Source organism: Drosophila mauritiana, chromosome 2L (assembly GCF_004382145.1).
Source record: "Drosophila mauritiana strain mau12 chromosome 2L, ASM438214v1, whole genome shotgun sequence".
In the NCBI taxonomy this organism is placed as follows: Eukaryota; Metazoa; Arthropoda; class Insecta; order Diptera; family Drosophilidae; genus Drosophila; species Drosophila mauritiana.
This window is the reverse complement of record NC_046667.1, coordinates 17,350,390-17,372,411: the sequence shown is the minus strand read 5'-3', so window position 1 is coordinate 17,372,411 and position 22,022 is coordinate 17,350,390. Positions and strand designations below refer to the sequence as shown.

The 22,022-nt window shown below is 39.3% G+C and overlaps 2 protein-coding genes across 3 annotated transcripts in view; both read left to right on the top strand.

The window, feature by feature from the left end:
* Positions 1-2,520: 2,520 nt before the first annotated feature.
* Positions 2,521-22,022, top strand: part of LOC117150774 (putative neural-cadherin 2) — a 35,325-nt gene continuing 15,823 nt past the window's right edge. Inside the window, exons 1-6 of one of the 2 annotated variants that reach the window (XM_033317818.1) lie at positions 2,521-2,671; positions 9,195-9,338; positions 13,955-14,070; positions 15,531-15,695; positions 18,391-18,528; positions 21,339-21,759. In XM_033317818.1, the coding sequence (XP_033173709.1) occupies positions 2,620-2,671; positions 9,195-9,338; positions 13,955-14,070; positions 15,531-15,695; positions 18,391-18,528; positions 21,339-21,759 (1,036 nt within the window). In that variant the 5' untranslated portion in view covers positions 2,521-2,619. The remainder of the gene's footprint in view (positions 2,672-9,194; positions 9,339-13,954; positions 14,071-15,530; positions 15,696-18,390; positions 18,529-21,338; positions 21,760-22,022) is intronic. The other variant, XM_033317819.1, reaches the window with a different exon arrangement.
* Positions 12,230-12,899, top strand: LOC117150775 (akirin). The gene has a single exon (XM_033317820.1). The coding sequence runs from the start codon at positions 12,280-12,282 to the stop codon at positions 12,841-12,843; it is 564 nt and encodes a 187-aa protein (XP_033173711.1). The 5' UTR covers positions 12,230-12,279; the 3' UTR covers positions 12,844-12,899.

Sequence of the window (22,022 nt, the reverse complement as noted above, 5' to 3'; positions counted from 1 at the left end):
CTAATTTACTTGGCTGGCTTCCTTCCCCTGGCCACAAAATCCACCGTCTTTGGTGGAGGCTTGTGGGATCGGGCAAGTTTATATTCATTAAACTTCCGCCACATTTTGCGCTTTATATTTTGGCGCTTTCAAATGTCGGCCCGGGACACTCACTCGACTGAAGTACCATATACCCCTCGTGCTGCCCCGTCGCCCGGAAGAGTGTGCGGTTAGTTTTGGCCGGAAAGTTTATGCTTTTGTATTTCCGGCGGGGCTGGGCAACAGTTTTACCCGCTTCCTCTTCGTTATTTTTCTTTTCTGCTTTGGCCGACTTCATCTTGGGCCGGAAAAGTGCAATTTCGAAATTTGTGCTGCATTGAGGCTTTCTTTTCGTCGGTCCGTTTGAAAGAAAAGTTAAGAAATGAGCATGTTTAACTTTTTGGCAGGCAAAGGAGCATAAGACAGCCGGCCGAAAACAAGAAAAACTCTTGTTTGCCGACTTCAATTTTCCATCTCCCGTTTTTATTCAATGCAAGGCAGCAGCTGCCGTTTGAGCAGGAGCTTGCATAAATTTGCATAAATTGCGTTAAAGGCGGATTATAGAGCTGGCAAAATGACTTAAAGACGGCAAGTCTGACGCTAATTTCCCTGACCTCAATTTTTGCCCAGCTTGGGTGCTGCTCAGCAAATCGCTGTGAAATCGGGATAATGTGGACAAAAACAAACTCAAGTCTGAAGAATATTTTTTATGGATTTAACCTTACTCGTAAATCTGATGTACATTTTTGATTGTTCCTAAAATATTTAATATAAAATGACATTTTCCTTTTGATGGTGTTATTAGTTGCACACTCATTTTTCCCAGTGCCTGCTCTATATTTTTATTCATATTTGAGCGTGCCAGTTGGCTGGCAATTGATTTGGCCAGCTTTCGCAGGCTTACGGGCTTATGACAAAACCACCAATAGCCCATCAAAGTCCAAGCAGGCTATTTGTATGCGGTGCTCGGCGCCAGAGCGAAGCAATTGAGTCACTAATTACTTTGCCTTGGCTTTAATCGTTTCGCAACGCAGAAGTGGATGCTTCTCCGCCGGCCAGCTGTCCATTAAAAGTCCCTTCACAAGTGGGCCAAATTGTTAAAGTACATTTTGGGGGAGGTGGGGCGGTGAAAAGAGGCTTCGCCATTACCCCTTATAGCATAAACAATTAAATATTTAGGAGCCTGTCCACGCCTCCGGATAAAGGTCAAGGCTGTGGCCAGGACTAAAAAGCTCCTTGGGCGGATTTTGGGCAGCTTTAGCTGCGTTAATTGGCCCGCCTTGGCCGGCTTTTGTTTGGTCTAGGCCCAAGTTAGCTAATGGCCAACTGTTTGAGCAGCGTTTGAGAATTTCCTAGGCAAGTTTGGCAATTCTAATTGCTAAGACTTAGGCGCTACCTCGCCTGGAGCTCTACCGAAACTAGAGCATATCCTTGGCAGCAGCTTGGACCTCTAAATAACGAATCTGTTGCAATAAAAGTAATGAGCAACTTTTTATGGGATTAAGCGCTTACTTTGTATAGAATTAACTTCGGTCTTATGCAACTTATACAGATTCATGGAATACTCTAGTTTATAAATGTAATTAATATATACCATTAATCAAACTAAATGTTGCATATAATTATGTTTACTTTTCTTAAGTTGCTTAAGATGAATTTCTTCATTCACTGATTCAATGGCAAACTTAACTTGACCTGTCAATCAATCATAATCATACAACTTTTCAAGTTCTTAGGACCCATAATAATGTTATCAAAATCGTAATTATTCTTTACATAACTAGTCAACCTCACCCAACCTTGTCAGTCATTAAAAGTTACTTAAATATTTTTGGGAAACAAAACTTTATGTTAACCAATTCTAATTAAGTGGCCACGAAAACGACCGCAACTGCTGGAAAAGCTTGCTTAGAGTTTTTGACAATGTGACAAGCTTTTAATAGCTACGGATTATGTTGGCAATGGGGATAATGGCGAAATATGTGTGTGTGCGAGACATTGTTGCTGACTTAAATAAACAAACAATTTTAATTGCCATGCCAAGGACAAATTTAACCAGTTTAATAAGCAAAACGAAAGCTTCAAAACTCCGCTTAAAAATTTGGATAAACTCAAACAATTTCGTTCAAGGTCGCGGCGCGATGTGATATTTTTAATTTATGTAAAATATTTTTGTTGGCTTCTGCTTCTAGCTAGTCGCTGAGTGCAAAATGATAGCTTGAGTTGTACAAACGAAATATTAATGCCAACTACTATGAAACACGCGCAGCGTTTTGATTTGTGTGAACGCCATAAAAGTGCACAGCGCAAATTGCAAAAATACCTCAAAGGCAACAACCACCGCAGCAACTCATTAAAACTAGTGCAAATCAACAAAGGGAGCTGGAAAACCGGAGAGCTCGAGAATCGCGAGCTGGCACAGGCAAACTTATCATTTTAATCACAGGAAATTGCGGAAAGGTGTCGTTGCAGCAGAACGAAAGGAAAACACCTGGCCAGCCAAATCGACGCAAATTAATTGCTCAGCACTTTGCGACTTTCAGCAGCTTGTTCACTTACAGCCGCCGAAATAGCTTCTGCTGCCATTGAAACTGCGTAGTTATGGTCGATCCATTAAAAATCTTTTGGGTTTTGACAAATAGCACCTATTTGGGTAAGTGTGTACGGCCATTTGAATACCCTCTAACTGAGATCTTTTGTGTAGCTACTTATAAGTGCACATGATTACTTACCCATGCGTCCCAGCGTCGTTATGGCAATGTAAATGGTCTTGTGAAAATTTCATGAAGTGTAATTTGTTGCGGAGGCGAGAGTGAAGGAGTCTGAGATTCTGGGTCTGCACGTGTGTACGTGAGGGATCCTGGCTAACGACGCCTCCGGGGATGTGGCTGCCCCTCGTCTTAAATATGCAGTTATGTTTCCCGGCTCTTTCCGGCGCAATTTTCTTAGTTGATTCCCTCTCGACGTAATGAGGAATGTACCCAACACTACGGACAGGCATATGGCTAGAAATAAAAAACAAACATATTTTGCAATGTTTCTGCCATGTTTTATACTAACAAAAATGTCTTGGATCTTAAAATAATAGCTCCAATAAGCATTCAACTAGCGTATTTCTATGTACTTACCTTCATGCCTTCTACTTGAGATAACACAGCGTTAACGTACCAAACTCATAATTAGGTTGACATAAAGTAGGGAGACTTTTGTTTTGAAAAGGGGTAGTAATAATCTAGTTTTTAGGCCAGGAAACTTAAGTTAGATAGACAGACTGCCAGACAACACTCCCTCCCGTTCCTTAAGGTAAGACTTTCCAGACTCAATCGAAACTTTAAATTAATTCCCGATTAGGATGACTTTTAATATTGACGCACACGAGCCGTGACACGGCACACATGTCGTATACGCAACACATCTTCACTGATAAAAGTGTAATTTCTGCGAACCAGCTTTTTAATTGCGGCTTTTGGTGCTGTTCCACCATTAACCCTGTCATCACAGCCCAGTGAAAACCACCCTGCTCGTCGGATGTGGGTCGTAATTAACACGCCGGTGCACCGCGGTGGACCGTCCTGTTTCTTAATGAACAGCGGCGATGAGAGCGATGAAAACGAGGCCCATAAACAAGGTCTCCACCTCACCTTGTCCTCCTGTCCTCCTGCCCGAGAACTCATTATGACTGGCAAAATATTTGTCAACTCATCAGAGTTGTGGTGGGGGTCTGGGAATAGCGCCATATTTTTTTTATATCGGTACACCGAACTGTCTACACTTTTCCCCCTGCTTTTACGGACTATTTTGTTTTGCTGTTTGTCGCTTTGTTTGTCACTGTCCGCCGCGCACACTTTTTAATTAGTCCTGGCTGAAAGGAAACTCACAGGAATTTTAATGCGCAACGCAATGCAGGCGGTGAATGGAAAAAAAAAATCTTCTAAACATTTCATAAGTTTAATTAACAATTTTTTGTGTGTTGGTTAACTCGCGAAAAGCCCAGGGGATAAAGCTGAAGTGCAGGTCACTTCCGGCATCGGATGTCGGTAACGATGATCATCATCATCGGGCCGGCTAATGAATACAAATATTCCACGCTCTTGGACCCGGTTTTAATTGAAATTTCAGCACAACAAAGAGGCCCAAGCCAAAGGGCCCGAAAAAATTCGAGCTGGCCATCATCAAAGTTAATGAGCTGCACGTTACTGGATACAAAAAATGAGAATTGAATACATGGCCGGCTTGGTCCAAGGGTATTATTTGAATTTCGTGGGGTTCAACGAGTTCATTTAACGGATTTAATTGTACTTTCTTTTAGATGGAGATGAGTCTGTGCAAAAGGTTTCCCTTGTGAGACTTGTTTTAATGCTTACACAGCAAGGGGTCAAAATGGATGAGCCTAACAGCTAACCCAATAAATGTTGAGCCTAAAGATATAATAATATATCATAGGTTTGTTTTTGCCATTTAGCATTTTATGGTCTTATCGATTTACTATTCGTTGTACTAATTATTTATTATGTATTATTTATGGAAACATTTATGCCGAATGTCAAGTGTCAGCAGCAGTTGTGTGCAAGATCACAGTGCGTTGACGGGAGCAATAAATTAATGGTAGAACTAATTATAAAACTGCCGCGTCCCAATCACTTATGTCAGAAGTCAAATGAGTTGCCATTATGCAAATGCTCAACTGACAAACGCAGCGCAACAAAGCCGAACCCTTGTCTTTCATCATACATCAACATAATGGGCGTGTAAAAACTGTCAGGCAGTTTAAACTTTTGCCACATGGCATATCACGCATACGCACTGTTAACATACTTCCTCTTCCGCCTGCCAACACTTGGGGCATTAAACTAATAATAACTTTTACACGCACAATTGGGTGGTATTTTCCGGCCTTCACGCCGCGCCATCGATCTCTGTCCATATTTGTTTTAGTTAGGATAAGCGAAAACTTTTTTGCATATTACACAGAAAACTAAGGGGAAAACTTAATCTAACGTACATGAGTAAACGCAACATAAGATTATCATACACTTGCTGCAAATTTATTACGCGTTGTTTGTGTGTGTTAACTAAGCTCCGTTTGACGCCTAGAGGATTAAAATATTGCCGAAAAACTTTATGGTTATTTATTCGCACTCTACTTCTGCACATTTTCGGCCGTGTTTATTTATCTATCTGTTTGTTTTGTTGTCAAACGATTCGCCCTGAAAACTAATTAGCAAATTAAAATTTGTAATTTATTTATTTGCGGCATAACTTTGAGGGCGTTTGTTTAACTAGATTTTCCACCAAAGTAAACCATGCCAAAGGGCATAAAGTACGGCCTCGGTCACCAATAAGACAATTTCGGTTTTCTTTGTATGCCAACACACTTTGATGTTTGTGGCTGAATCTTAATCAGTTAAATTACCCGAATTTTTGATGAGTTGTGTAGTTTGAAAATTAAAGCACTTATTGCAAGATATAATCAATTTAAATATAAAATAAATAAAGTGCCGAAATAATTTCTTTAAATCCAGCTAAAAATTTGAAAAATTGATCTATCGAAAAGCTTGTATTAAATTCACATGCAAGGATTGGCGTTCAAAAAATACCACCCAAAAAGGGATAAGCTTTCAGTTGTCAAAGGGAAAGAGCCCCACATTTACCCCACCTTCCTGTCAGTTTTAATGTGATGCGCTTTGTTGCCTTCTGGAAAATGTAGCTTCCTTTTTTGCTTTACAAAAACTGCTTTGACTATTTCTGACTTTGCGAGAGTCTGCGTCTGTGTATCTGTGTGTTTTCCATGGCTGATTTGAACAGCTCTGACATTTGACGCCACTTTGCACACATTTTCCCTTCTCCCCTTTTTTATTTCTTTTGCTTTGCTGAACAAAAAACCAAAAAAAAAAGGAAAAACAAAAAAGAATTCTAAAGCAGCATATAAAATAGAGAAATGTTTACGGGGTTGCGAAAGAGAGAAAAAAAAACAAAAATAGTGCCAGCTGCCAGTCATTCATGGACTGACATATGGCTCACCAGCAGGTGGGCGGCGATGCGGCAGGGGGCGTGGCCGGGCTTGTTAGTGTGCCAGTTATGCGACCATAAATAGCTGACGGCAACTCACCTGCCACTGCCCTCGGCCACGCCCCTTACGCCTCACGCCTCCGCCTGCACGTTAATAGCTTAAAGTGAGCCCTTTTGACTGCCCCTCTGCCAAGCGATGGAAAAATGCGAGAAAGTGTGGGGAAATGGGCGAAAAGCGGAAAAGCGAGAGCATGCTACCTGGCTGATGACTTGGGCGCAGCCCACTTTGCTGCTCAATTTAACGCCAACAAAAAGGCAGCCACTTTAACCAAACACCACGCATTGCTTTTCTGCGCGGCACAGGGACTAAGAAACGTGATAACATAAAGATAATACAGATACGGATTAGAAAAATATCTTGAGTTAATCTGATCTGATTTAACATTTAACGCTTACTGATTAAACTTGTTATTGGTTATGAGAAATTAATTCTTGTTTAATAGTTTATGTGACTAAACCTTCCAATTGTATGTGAAGATAAATTATTTAATAATAATAAAGAAAGTGAAACATAAACACTTAACACAAACAAAACCGCATCGTAGTAGATTAGTAAATTAAGTTGTCCCTGAACCACTGATATGAACATTCTTTTTACGTTACATATATTTTTTGTAGATTTTTTTAGTTGCAGTCCATTCGCAGGCAACCCCTTTCGTTTACTGAGCCATAATGCCTGAGTGCCAAAAAATTAAGTCAAGATACCTGGGGGCGAAGGGAAAAAACACAGCGAAATGCAATTTCAAATGCCAGAAATGTTTGCTCATCGTGTTTGCGTGTGTGTTTGTATTTATTCAGTATATTGTAGCAACACGCATCGGGGTCCTTGGAGTTTTCTTCCTAAACGCTTTCCACTCAACTCGCTTTTCCTTCTTTTTAGGGTCTTATTTATACGAGCCTTTGGCCTGGGCTGATGCCCAAAAAAAAACAGTGTGTGAGTGTGTGCGTATTTATTTTGCTCATTTCTCATTTCCTTTCATTTTCTGGGCCAAAGAAGGACTAACACGTAATAGCTAGACTTACCTGCAACCTAAGTAAAGCAAAGAACTAAATTTTAAATTAGATTCTATTTGTCTTAGCCCATACTTGAGTATGAAAGAGCTGAAAGGCGAGGAGTTCATTCATTTTTTTATTTTTATTTCCATGAAAAGAATTTCAAGTTTGACTTGAGCATTCAAACGAATGAATGACGTGTGTGAGCGGAGAATTTGTAGGAGCGCTGCCATAAACACACTTCACAGAAAAAGGGTGAAAGCTCATTGCATTTCGAATTTCCCGTCGAATATTTAATTGGTTTCTCAAACTTCTCAGTCCCGCAACTTTTGACAAAATTCAATTAAGTTACTTGCAAAGCAAACAAAGCCAAAACAAATTAAACGTTCAACAGATTCTGTAATGCAGTGCTTAGGCAAGTCAAATATCGAAAGTTTACTCAACACTTCCGCTTGGCCACCAAAAATTGTATTTCCAATTTATGTCATCTGCCAAACAAGCGTAAAAAATATAAAGTAACATCCCAAGGACCTTGCTCATATGTGCTTTTGGTTTGCGCAAGGGATAAATAAATTGCACTCTTGCGAAAACGTACATTTCTTGCTAAAACTTGGAAATTTCGAAAGCAGCTTTAAAAACTATTAAAGACTATAAGTGTTGAGTGCATTCCACAGAATGCTTTTGCAGCCGAAAGGATTGCCCCGGCAACTGTCGTCTTTTCAATATTTCGTATACGCAACGTGCGCCTGCTGGCCATTTTAATTCTTCCATCTCCATACTGCAGCTCTGCTCTTTTATGTTGTGGGACTGGCCGTTCATTCTGGCTGCTCTGGCTGTTAACGAGCATTTATTCTTGGCGAATGTATACATTTTATCGTTCTCATATTTATGCCGAAGTTGTGCAAGCATTTCGTGTTTTTTGTAAAAACAGATTATTGCTTCCGGCATGTGGGAACCGATACAAAAACAAGGCGAAGGACCTTTCAAGTCATTCTCATGCTCTTGGGAAAATTGAACGCTTAAACCACTTTGTTAGTTAGGTTGGCAAAGACGCATCTCGAAAATATTTTAGTAGTCCAATAAAGTGGAACTTAATTATTTAGGGAAAACTTAAGAGCTTGAAAGGATTCCTTTGTTAATGACCCGACTTTTACATGAAATTCATATTTTTCGGGAAACAATTGTCAAGCTCACCAAAGTTAAAAAACTTTCTCTGTGGGGATTGCTAAAATCCACGCTTATTTGTGAAGTGCAATTTCCTTCCGTATTTGCCTTGAGCTCTCCTAGTCGAATAAAACTCATTAACGCACGTTCCCGTTCCGAAAACTAAACTACACAACTATCCAGAAAGTTTTGTTTGGCAAGACATTAGCAGGAAATAAGCAAATAAAGTGAGGCAAACAAACGTAGCTGCGCTTGCCGAAGGGAGAGCCGGAAAATCCCTCAATTCGCAGTGCACTTTGTGAAAACTTATTTTGCTTTCGACTGGAAAAGGGGGACACAAACTTTTCACTTTGAGTAGATTGTTTTGTGATTTCTGCTGGCTTTTAGTTGCGCACATATTTCTAGGTTCAGTATATTTGACTGAGGCTTTATCTGGTGTAGCAAGGGGATAACATGCCAATAGTTTCCCTTACAAGCTGAGAAATTTGGAAAATCAACAATTGTGCACCACAACAAAGTAATGTACCATGTACCATCAAAATTATTTTTTCGTTGTAAACCCCATTTTTTCATACTAGATTATTTCAGTATGCTAATACATTTTCCTTTAAATTTGTATTAAAACTTTATTATGTTTGCTTCAATTTTAAGTAGTAACGAATTTATAGCCCAGTTATTTTCGGTGTATAGTAAATTTGGTGATATACGTATGTGTGGGGTTGGAGTACTACCCTCTTTTATGCCTGCCACGTTTCGAACATAAACGAATAAGTATACGACTTCCTCGACCGCAAAAGGAGGCACGCGCGCAATTTGTCAATCAATAAATTTGCCATAATTAATGCTGCTTATTGGCATTTCATACACTAAGAACATGCAACCGAGCAATCTATTTACACAGTATGAGTATCTATATCATGGCTGGCTTTCTTTTTCTTTCTCATTTGCAGTTACAAAATTTGTACGCATTGGTATTGCCGACAAAAACGATTCGCCGCCGTATTTCGATAGATTTCTGTACGAGACTGAAATCGATGAAAATGCCGATTTGCAGAGCACTGTCCTCACTGTCAACGCCAAGGATCACAATGAGTGTGAGTAACAACAATCCAAGCACTACACATAAACAATAAACCGTCCCTTCATCAGGCTTAATGTGATTTCGTCCTTCTATTGAAATTAGGTTTTTGCTCGAGCGAGGATATTCGTACTTAATCGCCTGAGCAAAAGAATATAAATTGCATGAACTACCAATTGATTTCATTAAGTGTTTCTTTAATTGTAATTGACCGGGGGCCATACGCTTATATCATGTCCAACGATTTGCATTTGAAAGACATTAAGACGTAGACAGCTGCTTCAGGGAGAAAGTCCATCAAGAATGTCAGTGAGCTTTGGCTACATACATGTATACGCAGGAATTATTTGAGCAATTAAGGACATGAAACTAGTAATTTATTCAGAGCACGGCAATCATTGCCTTTATTGGTTTGCCTCATTACATTTTCAATTTAACAAAATTTTGGTTAAAATTAAAATACTTGATAAGCTCAATTGAGGCATTATTTCTTTACTTTAGAAACCACTGATTCAGTCAGTAAATTAAAGCATTTCAGTTAAATTGTGAAATAAAGAAAGAACAAGAAATAAACAAATAAATAAATATCTTAAGTCCGTAATCGGTTTACCTTCTCACTTATCGCAAACTAAAGTAAAAGCAAAAAGGCAGTCATTGGAGAATAATTGGTTGCTTGATATTGTCAATTCATGCGATTGCGACATTTTCAGTCGGCTTGAGTCATGAATCCTATGACTTCCTTCCTTCCTTAAGCCACAAAAAATTATACGAAAAAATACTCGTGCATAGGGGGACGTCATAAACATTTGGCAAAAACCAATTGGGCAATTTCCCTCATGGGGCCGCAGAAAATTTATGCATAAATATTAAACAGGCGTTCCAGAATATTTTCCCCTTCCCCGCAGTCATAATAGACATTTACAACATTTATTTATTTTAATACATAGCAATGTTTGTTTGTGTGTGCAGCCATTGTTAAATATTATTAGGCATCGGCCATGTACCGCAAATATTTACGAAACATTACAAAAATATAAAAGCTCAGTAAGGCCAAAGATACATAAGAGAAGATACAGCTCATAGTCATGCATAAATCCATAAAATACAAAGACAAACACAAGCGGAGAGCAAGTGAGCATCTAATATGAATATTTGTTTATCTGTCTATTGATTCCCATGCGGAAATTATTATTGTTAATACGGCTAGGGACGGGGAAAGTTCTTCGTCTGCGGCAGATACGATTTGCAGCACGAAAAACATTCAAAATCTCATTGAAAGCGTTTAACAACTTTCTCCCTACCGACGGGAGAGGCAAACTCGTGGGTAGAACTTTGTCTTCACTTGAATCAGTCTCCCCAACAGCAACAGCTCTCAAAGGACATCCGAGAAGACTACGAGTCCTTGTTGTCGCCGTCGCGACGACTGCGAAAAAAGCATTAACCCGAATTGGAAAAAACCAGAGCAGAAACAACAAAAGCACACTGATACAAATCATTGTTATGCATGCAAAATAGTATGGTATATCTAGAAGAAATAAATGCTAGAGATTACAATGTAATTGTTATACCTACCAGTTACTGAATAAAATATCTAAATTCTATTGTATCATTCAATTACAAATCAAATCGAAAAGAAAACATAAATGCATTGTTATATCTGTGTTTTTTAATTACCAAAATATTCACCTAAAATAATATAATATGTGTAACTTATACGTAGATGTTGTAATTTAAATTCAAAGGTTGCCACAGCAACGGATCCCAGTGTAATCCCTCCAGAAAAGGGAAACAGAGCCGGCGAACGGAAAAATAAATGGGCACACGAAAATTTTGAACTACTCGCTGAAGGAAGAGGATTTTAGCTGTGTGTGTGTGAGTCGCATAGAATATGAATTGAAGGCTGAGACCAACAAAACAGGGTCAGGACAAATCTCTTATGCGACTCCTTGCGTTGCCATGTTTGTGTCAACTTGGAAGTACGAATGGAGCTGTAAAACTTTTGTACCATTGCGTGCCACATTGCGAATTTATGAGCGAAAAGATTATTTATTTGAATGTGCGCGAGTGGTTGCCATGTGTTGGCCAAATGTTCTCACATTCGAACCAGTTCGAAGAGTTCTAGGCGGCCAAACGAAGCTCATTTATTTCCCTGGCTTTCCCATCACTTTAAGGACTCGTTTTTAAAGACCCACCCAAGAGCTGGCTGGGAGGAAAACCAGGAGTCGCACAACCTTTCAGTGTGTGCCATAAAAACACTTATCCGACACCCCAACCTTCAAATAAAAAGGAAAGAACAAAAAATGAGCACACGAAGACCTAGAAAGATCAAAAAACCATGGCAAAAAACGAGAATGTTTTTCCCTCCACTTTTTAAAATGACTTTTCATGCTAAATAAGTACACAAACAACATCGCAAAGGTTGCGAAGGACGAGCAGGGATACTTTTACTGCCTTTTCTGCTCCCATGTGAGCCTGGGTCTCTGGTGTCTGTATATTAATTTATTATCATTATCAGTGATTTAAAAATGGCGTCATGACATCGTAAATTGTAAACGTCATTGTCTAAGACTGGGGTCTACTTAACACGACTCGCCTGAGCTACTCCTGTTGTTCATGTTGTTGTTATACCATAGTCTATGGTTTGAAAAAATTTAAAAACAAAAATAAATAGGTTCTTGATGGAGATATTTTATATATTCGCGTTCTAGCGTTAAAGTGTAAACAGAATACATAATTAATGTTTCAAGAGAGGGCGGCCAGAGAAGTTTTTTAATAAATATAACACTGGTTAAATATAATTTTATTGGATTGGCTAGCGTAAATAGATTTTGTATACTTTTGTAAAAAGAAATGGGAAAATGACTTCACAACATAGCACAGTAAGCGTGGCAGTTTGCCTGTCGAATTGGAAGTGAACAGAACAAATCGGAAAAAAAATTAAAAGCCAAAAAATAAACATGAATCCCCTAACGCGAAAGCGTTTACTACCTTTGGATGAGGAATCTCAGCATATCGGTCCGACAAATCGATGTGGGAGCAACTGCATCAAAAAGAAGTTAACAAAATTGTCCCTCCAAAGTATTCCAGGCGTCGATAGCATTTCGCAGAAGCGATCGTTTCCTTGGGAGGACAACTCGCTTGATATATTTCCCGCAAAGCGATTACGAAATCTTATCATAAAAAAGAATTTGACTATAATTAGCGAACAAGATGTCCCGAAAGAGTTATTGATGGGATTGCCAGTATTACATGATAGTGACTTTAGTGATTCGGAGGAATGTCGCCCAAAATCGGAGAAACAGATGGTCAAACCAGAAACTGAAGATGACCGAAATCTGTTTACCTATCAGCAATTGAAATCAATGTGCTGGGAAATGATGAAACAATGCGAGGATCGGGTAGTGCTGGAATATGAAATAGCATTGACTCAAAAAATGGCAGAGCAGTATGATACATTTATCAAGTTCAACCACGACCAATTGCAGCGAGAATGTGAACATGGGGCTAGTTATTTGTCTTAGTCAAGACAGTTTGTTGTGTTACTGTTTACTAATTTGTTTTAAAAATTGTTTACGTGAGTTTAGCAAGAATAAAAAAATATCTCTTCGCTTATAAATTGTATTTGTACTGTGTATACGAGTATATATAGCTGTCATAAAGAAATATCTTAAATGGCTTGAATTAATGTAGAATTCTGTTTAAAAACCTTTCGGAAACTCACTGATCAGCTCTCCAACTAATTCCTTAATTGTGCAGAAAGCTATTATGGCCCACAAACAGCAAAAGTGGCCAACTTTTAATGCCTCAAAACTCCAGCTTCCTGACATCCTGCTCATCCAGTTCCCTTCCCCCGCTCAGCTAGTCGAGCAGGTTAAGCGATTTACGCGTCGCTAATTTACGCTAATGTTTGCCTTTCACATTTCCGCATAAATGCACAGACAATGTGGCAACGTCAGCCCCGACTCCTGTTTTCCACACTTTTCCCCCTAACGCACCCCTCTTGCTCCCTCCAGACGTGTCCTGGTTGTCACATATGAGAGCATTTCCATATTCCGCCAGCAAAGACAACACTTTTGCAGGCTGTTTAAACATGAAATAAGTAAATTATATGGCATCTTGTTGTGCCTGGCATTCTTATGAAACATTGGGGCCATGTCCTTGGGCTCACTCTCGTGGGGAAAAATGTTTTTTAATGAACTTAATTATTTCAGCTACCTCCGTGGCTGCCATTTTGTTTCTCTTTGACTTTGTTCATTGTTTTTTAATCTTGAGGCAGTCAAAATTTTGCTTGGAAGCCTCCCCTTTGTAGGCTCTTCAAATTCTCCTCAGGAAATTCGATAACATAAAGAATTATCCATTGATAAGAAATTAAATAAAAAAATAGTGAGAAATTTTTATATACCCAAATTTCAAATACCCAAACCGAAAACTTTATTCTTTAACAATTTCATTAACGCAGCTCTTTCGAACGACGATCCTATTAAGTATTCATAATCTTATTTTACTTAAATTTGATTAATTTTCATTACGCATACGCCGAGTGCTCCGCGAGTACTTTGTACACCAATTGAATTACCCCCTTGAGTTAAATTTAATCTTTTTTAACGCCATGCTCTCATTATCTCTTTGCAGCGACGAATATTCGATACCAGATCACAGGCGGTAACATAGGCAATGCATTTGCCGTACAGAACACCACCGGTGTCATTTACGTGGCAAGTCCACTTGACTACGAAACGAGGCCAAGGGTAAGTAGTCGACTACTCTGGAACTTCTACAACTGCTGAAAGTGTGGTTTTTGCTGCAAAGCTAGTCTAAGCTGGGAAAAATGCAACAATTTTAACAGATTTTAGGACTTATTATAGTAACACAAGCTAGCTTGTGTTAGCTAGCTAGCACAACTATACTAAAGTAACTATACTAAAGTAAAATATACTTTTTAGTAGGATTCACAAGAATTTTTTTTTATTCAAAAACTATTCAAATGATTTATTGATGCCACATTGTTTTGGTTTGTGTATCCACTTGTCTACAAGTTGCTGCACATTTTTCTTAGTCCTAGTTTCTTTTACTAGGTCCTAACTTTCTGTTGCATGCATAATTTATGTATTTTTCCGCTTTGGCGATGAACAACAAAAAAGGAAAATATGTAAAACTATGCAAAACTTTTCAGGGGGTTCGCCAAACTTTCGACCAGGCAAGTCAAGGCGTATAAAAAAATTAATCCAGAAAAAACGGAAAATTCGCTTACATGTAGCATTTCTATCTCAAAAAACTTCTCGGCTACAGAGGATATATATAGACAGCTGGCGTTACATTTCCCATTGCGCATTTTTAACGTGATTGCTAACGCACTGATCTATCACTGAGAAAAATCAGTAATGCGTTCTTGCAGCCTCTGAAAAGAAAACCAATTGAAAAAAATGGAAACCAAAGAAATGGTCAAATACTATTAATTTATATAGATTGTAGTGCTTGTGTAGTACATTTGAGCAATACATTTATCTATGGACATTATAGTATTGGTAATCTTTAGATGAGTTACTATGAAAATGACTATTAAACAATTTTTCTGTGTGGAAGAAAGGCAGTCACACATAGAAATTCGCAAGCACCCTGCCCCGCGTAGTCATCACCTATACGCAACTTGTTTTGGCACCCCAAACAGGACTGAAAATCCGTGTAGCTGTCAATATCCAGCCATGCAACAAGCAGTGGCAGTGCCACAACGGCCAAAACAACCAGCCACAGCGTCCGGAACATGTGTTGCCAATTTCGTATTTGGTACTCATTCTTTTAACTTTGTTTTATTTTACCCGTGGAAAAAAACTTCGCAGACCATTCATGCGAATTTGGCTTTTGTTGTTCAAATTTCAACACAACAGTGGCAGCCTGGTAATTGAAATAATTGAGTTTTGCTGATGGTCATTGCCTACCTTCTTATTTCTCGAAAAGTGTCCATTCTATATAACCATAAATGCATATTTAGCTATTGAAACGTAAAAGCTAGATTATGTGAAGTGCTAGTGACATTTGAAATTCATTTAAATTAATAAATTGCTTATTTAGTTATGCCTGGCTTGACGTAAGCTTTATAATGTTAAAATGGGGTATTAGTCATTTGTAAATTTGAAATGAAATATAAGCATTATCACAGTTGTGCTACAATAATTTAATAATTATTTGTTTGAAATCTTTTATCTTGCAGTACGAACTGCGCCTGGAGGCAACTCGTAATCGCAAAAATAACTACACCACCGTTGTGATCAACGTTCGCGATGTCAACGATAATCCACCGGTATTCGATCGTCAAACATATCGTACACAAATCACTGAGGAAGACGATCGCAATCTGCCCAAACGCATTCTGCAGGTTAGTTTACAGCCGAAAAACCATTGCCTACTTTCAGGGCAACACTTATCGCCTTATTGACTTCACGCAATTTAAATATAAATACCAGTGGCTGCGTAAGCCATACATTCAATACGTTAAATTTGCATAAAGTGCCGAAAACTGAGCAATAAAAATGTGGAAAAGAAAAACAGGCCGAGGGCAAACACAATAGGCTGGGAAACTCAAGTGGCGAACGAATAGCGACTGAGAAAAAGGAATACAGGCGGGGATACGGTTGGCAGAAAACTCTGCAATCGTGTGGGGAAATTCAGCCGTAAATATGCATAAATACTCATTCATTAATAACAACGTGATAGTTTCGCAGCGGCAGTAAAATGCGTACACAAGCGCAAATACATACATCAACTTCATGAGTACGCACACAGACCACTCACACACATATTTCCACAAGCGACTTTTATTCAAGCCATCATTTACCAACATAAAGGCCAGTGGGCAGAGAGTCGACTTTATGGCCACATCAACATTTGAATACACTCTAACGGGTGCACGAAGTAAAGCGCCACTTATAGATTATCGAACGAGTAAAATGGCAGAATTGTGAGGCCTTATCACTTAAGTTCTATGATTATTTTTCCAAGGAAATAAATCAAAGATGGTCAAATACACTCTGCACAAATGAATCAATGGATTGTCGTAGCCTAGTTTATTACGTCCGAAATTATTATTTTTATTAAGGCAGCTTTATTAATAACCGATTGTGACATTTGAATGATTTATTACGCGCACTTATTTTCAAGAGCATTTCATTAATGCCAACTTTTCCATATTTCTTTAACATTAAATACAAATTAAAATTGCACAGCTCAGCGGTCATGCCCAAACCAATAAACAAGAAACGATGAAAAACAAGGCGAATTTTTAATTACACATTTATGGCGGGCCAAAGTGCGACCGGAGGAGCATTGTCACGGCAGGTCCCATTATGGAGGATATGTATATGTTTTTTGTACATATACTATATGCGGCCGTTGCACAGATACAAGGTGAATGGAATGCGTTTGCTGTCGCCGACACCTTCGGACTCAAATTGATTTCTGTGCTTGGAAAATGAAATGCAAATATTTTTTATATAAAGCGCAGCTCTGGCGAGGATTCTGTGTTTGAGTTTTGGCTGGCAAGGCATTTCAATTACGCCCATAAGTGTAGGCGGCGGGTGGGAGGGGATGTGTGGGCGTGTGGATGCGTCCTGGCGAAAGGACAATGCCGCACGCTGCTCGAAGGATCGCTTCCGCGTCCGAAATGGGCGGGGCAGTAATAATGGGCACAATGATGGCACGTAGACAACTCTTTTGTCATATCAAATTGTGTTGAACATTTAACGTAAATTGTCGCATTGTAAATGTGCAGCGGATGGGAGCTGAAAATGGGAATGGGTGGAAATGGCAGGCACTTAACACGTGACGATGATTTAATGGGCCAAGGACCCAGTGGATATTGCTACAAGTTTGGTTGTAATTCAACTGAAACTCGGTTTTCTTTCATTAAAATAGAAAATGGGTTGCACACACGCATAACTCTGGTTTTGTTTCCACAATTTGCACAGACAATCCACCCAGATACTCCACTTTGCGAACACGACAAAGGCAGAGAGATAAGATTCAAACTGAACAAGGCAATTATTGCTTTTAATTGACACGACTACTGTTTGAAGGATCTACAATCCTGTTGTTCTCCCCATAGGTAAAAAGTTTGCATTTGCTCCGCAGGGAGAAAAGTTAGTTAATTGAATACGTTGGTTTTGTAAGCACTTTTTGCCTTTTTAAGGGGATTTTAAGCTTAAGAAATGCAATATTTAAATTGCATTAGCTGCTCACACCACACAAATTTCTTCGAGTGTACTTCTTTTATCCATAATCCCTACTTTGCTTTTCTGCTTGTTGTTTAGAAGCGATTACAAGAAGTTGTAAAGTTTCCTACTACATGTTAGCGTCTAAGGAATATTCAGTCACTTGATTCTAATACCTATTATTTCTAAATGGACTGGGCCAATTAAAATTCTTAAGGAATTTTCGAGTGTATTAATTTTGCTATAGACGAGGAAAGCTTTTTAGTACCATTCCAGTTAGTTGATTTTATTCAATTGCTCAATCCCCTAGAAAACCCAATCAAAGTCGATAACCATTTTGCCTATGATCAAATATTCCAAGAAAATGGTCCTAAATGCTGATTTAATTTAGCAATCACAAAGCGAAAACGAAACAAAATAAAAATAAAACAATAAGACAAAAGAATAAGCCGAAATCCGATTGAATAATTACATAAATCTCGGTTATATTAGCATTTCATTCCTTTTTTGCCAGAAAATATTTTTCTGACATCGGGAGAGGGTCAAAAAAAAAAAGTGCAAAAAATAGTAGAGCAAAAAATCGAAGCATAAATTTACAAGCAATCTGGCGGGCTAAAAGAAAAACACCTACCACGCCCACCGTCCAGATTTTCCAGCCCCCACCGGTCTTTCCCCGATTCGACTTTCACATTGCCCTTTATTGGACATTTAAAGCATTTGGCTCATTTGCATATTTGATTTATAGCCACCAATTTTATAAGCAGCGTCCAGTTCGGAATCCACCCGAATCTGAATCCCTATCCCCACCGTATAATGCAGTTCTTGTTACTAACCGTTCCCTTTTCATTTTCCATTTCATTGCAGGTCACAGCCACCGATGGCGATGTAGATAGACCAATAAATATTGTATATTTCCTGACTGGCCAGGGCATCGACCCCGATAATCCAGCGAATAGTAAATTTGATATAAATCGCACGACGGGCGATATTTTTGTTCTCAAGGTAAGTTCACCTCACGGGTCTTTTTAAACAGATTCCAATTTCGAGAGTCCCCTCGTAAAACGAGTGTAATAAAAGCCAGTTAAAATTTCGCGACTGCCCCCTTAACAGCAAACCGTGCAAATGGCGCGCAAATCGAAAAAAGCAGGAACAAAAACGGGGAAATAACTTTTTCCTTTGTGACCAAGCTGTTGGGTACCTACTACGTACTCCATAAGCCCCGGGAGCCTACTTTTTTTGACAGGGGGCTTCCCCTTGGCCGTTTACAATTGAGCCACAGTTTACGTTCGCACAATGGCGCAGTTTATATTGTGTGACGAGTGAACAGCTAAAAAAATGAGAGGGTCGCCGCGATATGAAACTGAATATACCCTAAATAAATGCTCGTGGAATGACATTGTAATCTTTGCCGTCACAAAGGGAGAGTTTTGACCAAGTTCAGGGAAACATAACGCATTTAATGGGCATTTTAAAACATTTGCATTCGAACGTACATATTTGGCACAGGATCCACATTTTAAGCTTTAAGCTTCTTTAAATTCGAATGTAAATGACCAAATAGAAACTCACAATAAGCGTTAAGCGTTTTGACAGCCCTTCTAAGTTTTTTTCACTGGACACTCGGGAAAAGATTGAAACGTTTTCAATATTTACCACTCTTCCTCGCTTTTCAATTGTTGTCAACCCCTACCACGCTGGGTTGTGCGACTTTTGTAAATTATAAAGCTCTTCACGCGGTTCGGTGGCGTATGATTAATTTAAAACTGTGTCAGACCGCACACACAGCCATACACACAAACGCCACACCCAATGGTGCATGAACGAACAAAAAGTAATGTCATTTAGATGCAAAAAACTGCCACCGTCGGTTGTCAGATACATAGACTCCAATTAATTTCAGACAAAGTCCATAAAAACAAACGAGTCAAAGTGGTGCGAAACGCATCGTTTCAGTGTTGTTAACCCAAACATGGTAGTGTTACCTCTATTAAAATAACTACATATAATTGGCCGCTGTAAAATAATTAAAAAGCTTAATAACTTTGAGATCATTTTAATCATGTAATTTTAAATACGCAAGCACCACAATCACAATGCCAATATGTTCTTGACTCTGACTTGTTGTTCAATTCTTATATTATCCTAGTTCGTATCTTAACCTGAAAGGACAGTCTAGTAACAGAAAAGATACACTTAAAATAGCCAAACATGAAACTAATATCTTATATTGATTTCATTTAAAGGCAAGAATCTAGCTGGAAAATAGGTGCCAACACTATTGGGCATCCCGAAGCCGTTCAAAGTACGAGCCACAAAAAACCCCACTCCGATTCGCATTCTGCATAAAATGTTCAAATGTTGCCGCTGGCGGTGCGCTTTATTTGTTTTATTGCTGGCGGATGGGGCAGTTCACTGATGCGATAGGGTTAAAGTGGGCTAGTGGGCGGTGGGCGGGGCAGCGACAGCATGTGGCATTTGCGGTTTTGACGCTCTACAACCGACCACATGTAAATGACGTTCGTCGTTCGTTATTGGTGCGCGGTTGGCTGGCATAAAATTGTGTGTAAAATCAAGCGGCAAAATGGGCTTGGAAAAAAAGAGTTCTGTTTGGAGGGATCCGAGGTTCTTCGATGGATGCCACTTGCCGCCGACTGGCTGACGGCTTTTAATTTGTAATTGCGATTGCATTACGTGTCACGTGGCAGTAAAGCCAATTTTTTCCTGTTTTAATTGAGCGAGCAGGGGTTTAAAGTTTATTTGCCGACAGCTGAGAGAATGTCAATCAAATGCGTTGTCTGGTTAGCTACTAAAAAAGTGAAATGAAATCTGGGCCACATAGAATTATATACAAAATCAAAGAGGAGCAAACACCTAAATTTATTGACCAGCATAATGTATTATACGCATTACTTAAAAATGTATCTGAAGGACTAAAGCATATTGTTGCAAATGTATATAATACATTGAACATCACAAGACGTTACAATCGATTTACTTACAAGTATACTCTCCCTCGTTCTATGAGCTTTTTGACCACTTAAATATGCTCGTAGAAATAACATATGAAGATTTTCTTGTGTCCTCAGAATAAATACAAGTCTTAGCTTTCATTTACTTCAATAAGACTACAGAATTAATTCATCGTAAAAGCAAATTGTCCTTCAAACCGACCACACATACCAGCACATTGAATACATTTCAAGTGTGTTCTATATGCATTAGCTGAGTAAGCAATGTTTAAGGGTAATTTGAATAGGGGCCAAAGCCAGGCCAAGACCAAAAGGTTGACAGGGCCAACACACTGGCACACACAAGCAAAGCACAACAAACGAATGCTAAAGGGAATTTTCATCGAATGGATGGCTTTTATTTTGTCATTGGCAATGCAATTTCGTGTGGATAACTCATTTAATGAGAAATCTAATAACAGACTTCTGTGCGTAAGACCACCTACAATCGCAAAGCCACCAAAGCCAGATTAGGAGCAAACAACAAGCGATGGCCAACGGCTCAAGGGTTTCCAAGGTCTCCGACTGTGGCTGTGGCTCAGTTACAATTTACCGAGGGGAGAAAATAATTTGCAAACAAACAAACAGCTGCCAAATCAAATCTCCTTTTGATACACTCTAAGAAATCGGTTAGCCTTGAGTTAGCTAAAACATTTTATGTGTGTAGAAGTTTGCTTACTCAATTAATAAAATTAAAGGGATTTAAGAAAATATGGTTTGTCATTCGATAATTTTTGGACATCGAGTTGGTACTTATTTCCAAATCCAGTTAATAAATAATTCGTGTGTACTTCCATTCCACAGCCCCTGGACCGAGATCAACCCAATGGGAGGCCACAGTGGCGCTTCACAGTATTTGCCCAGGACGAGGGCGGCGAGGGGCTGGTAGGCTATGCGGACATCCAGGTGAACCTAAAGGACATCAACGACAATGCGCCGCAGTTTCCGCAGGGCATCTACTTTGGTAACGTGACCGAGAACGGCACCGCCGGCAGTTCGGTGATGACCATGTCCGCCGTCGACTACGACGATCCCAACGAGAGCACCAATGCCAAGCTAATCTACTCGATTGAGAAGAACGTCATCGAGGAGGAGACGGGGGCGCCCATCTTTGAAATCGAGCCGGAGACGGGACTCATCAAAACGGCTGTCTGTTGTCTGGATAGGGAGCGAACGCCCGACTACTCGATTCAGGTGGTGGCCATGGATGGCGGTGGACTTAAAGGTGAGTGGGTCACGTGGCCGGGTGATTGGTCTCGCTTCTTTGGGTCTCGGTACCAGTTCTCAGAAGTGTTGGATGACCAGAGGACAGCATTTATTGATTCTGTATATGTGTCTGTATATAAAAAATCAAAGGTCTTGAAAATACGATACAAGCTATTAGACAAATAAGACAATCTTGGTACTAAAGGATATTAAATACAGTCTAGATTGGTTGAAAAATAAATTAAAATATAAATTTGGTAAGGAATATGTATATTTGTACAT

What these genes read in the sequence shown, in the direction of transcription:
- LOC117150775 (XM_033317820.1), top strand. Translation starts at nt 12,280, where the DNA reads ATGAATCCCCTAACGCGAAAGCGTTTACTACCTTTGGATGAGGAATCT.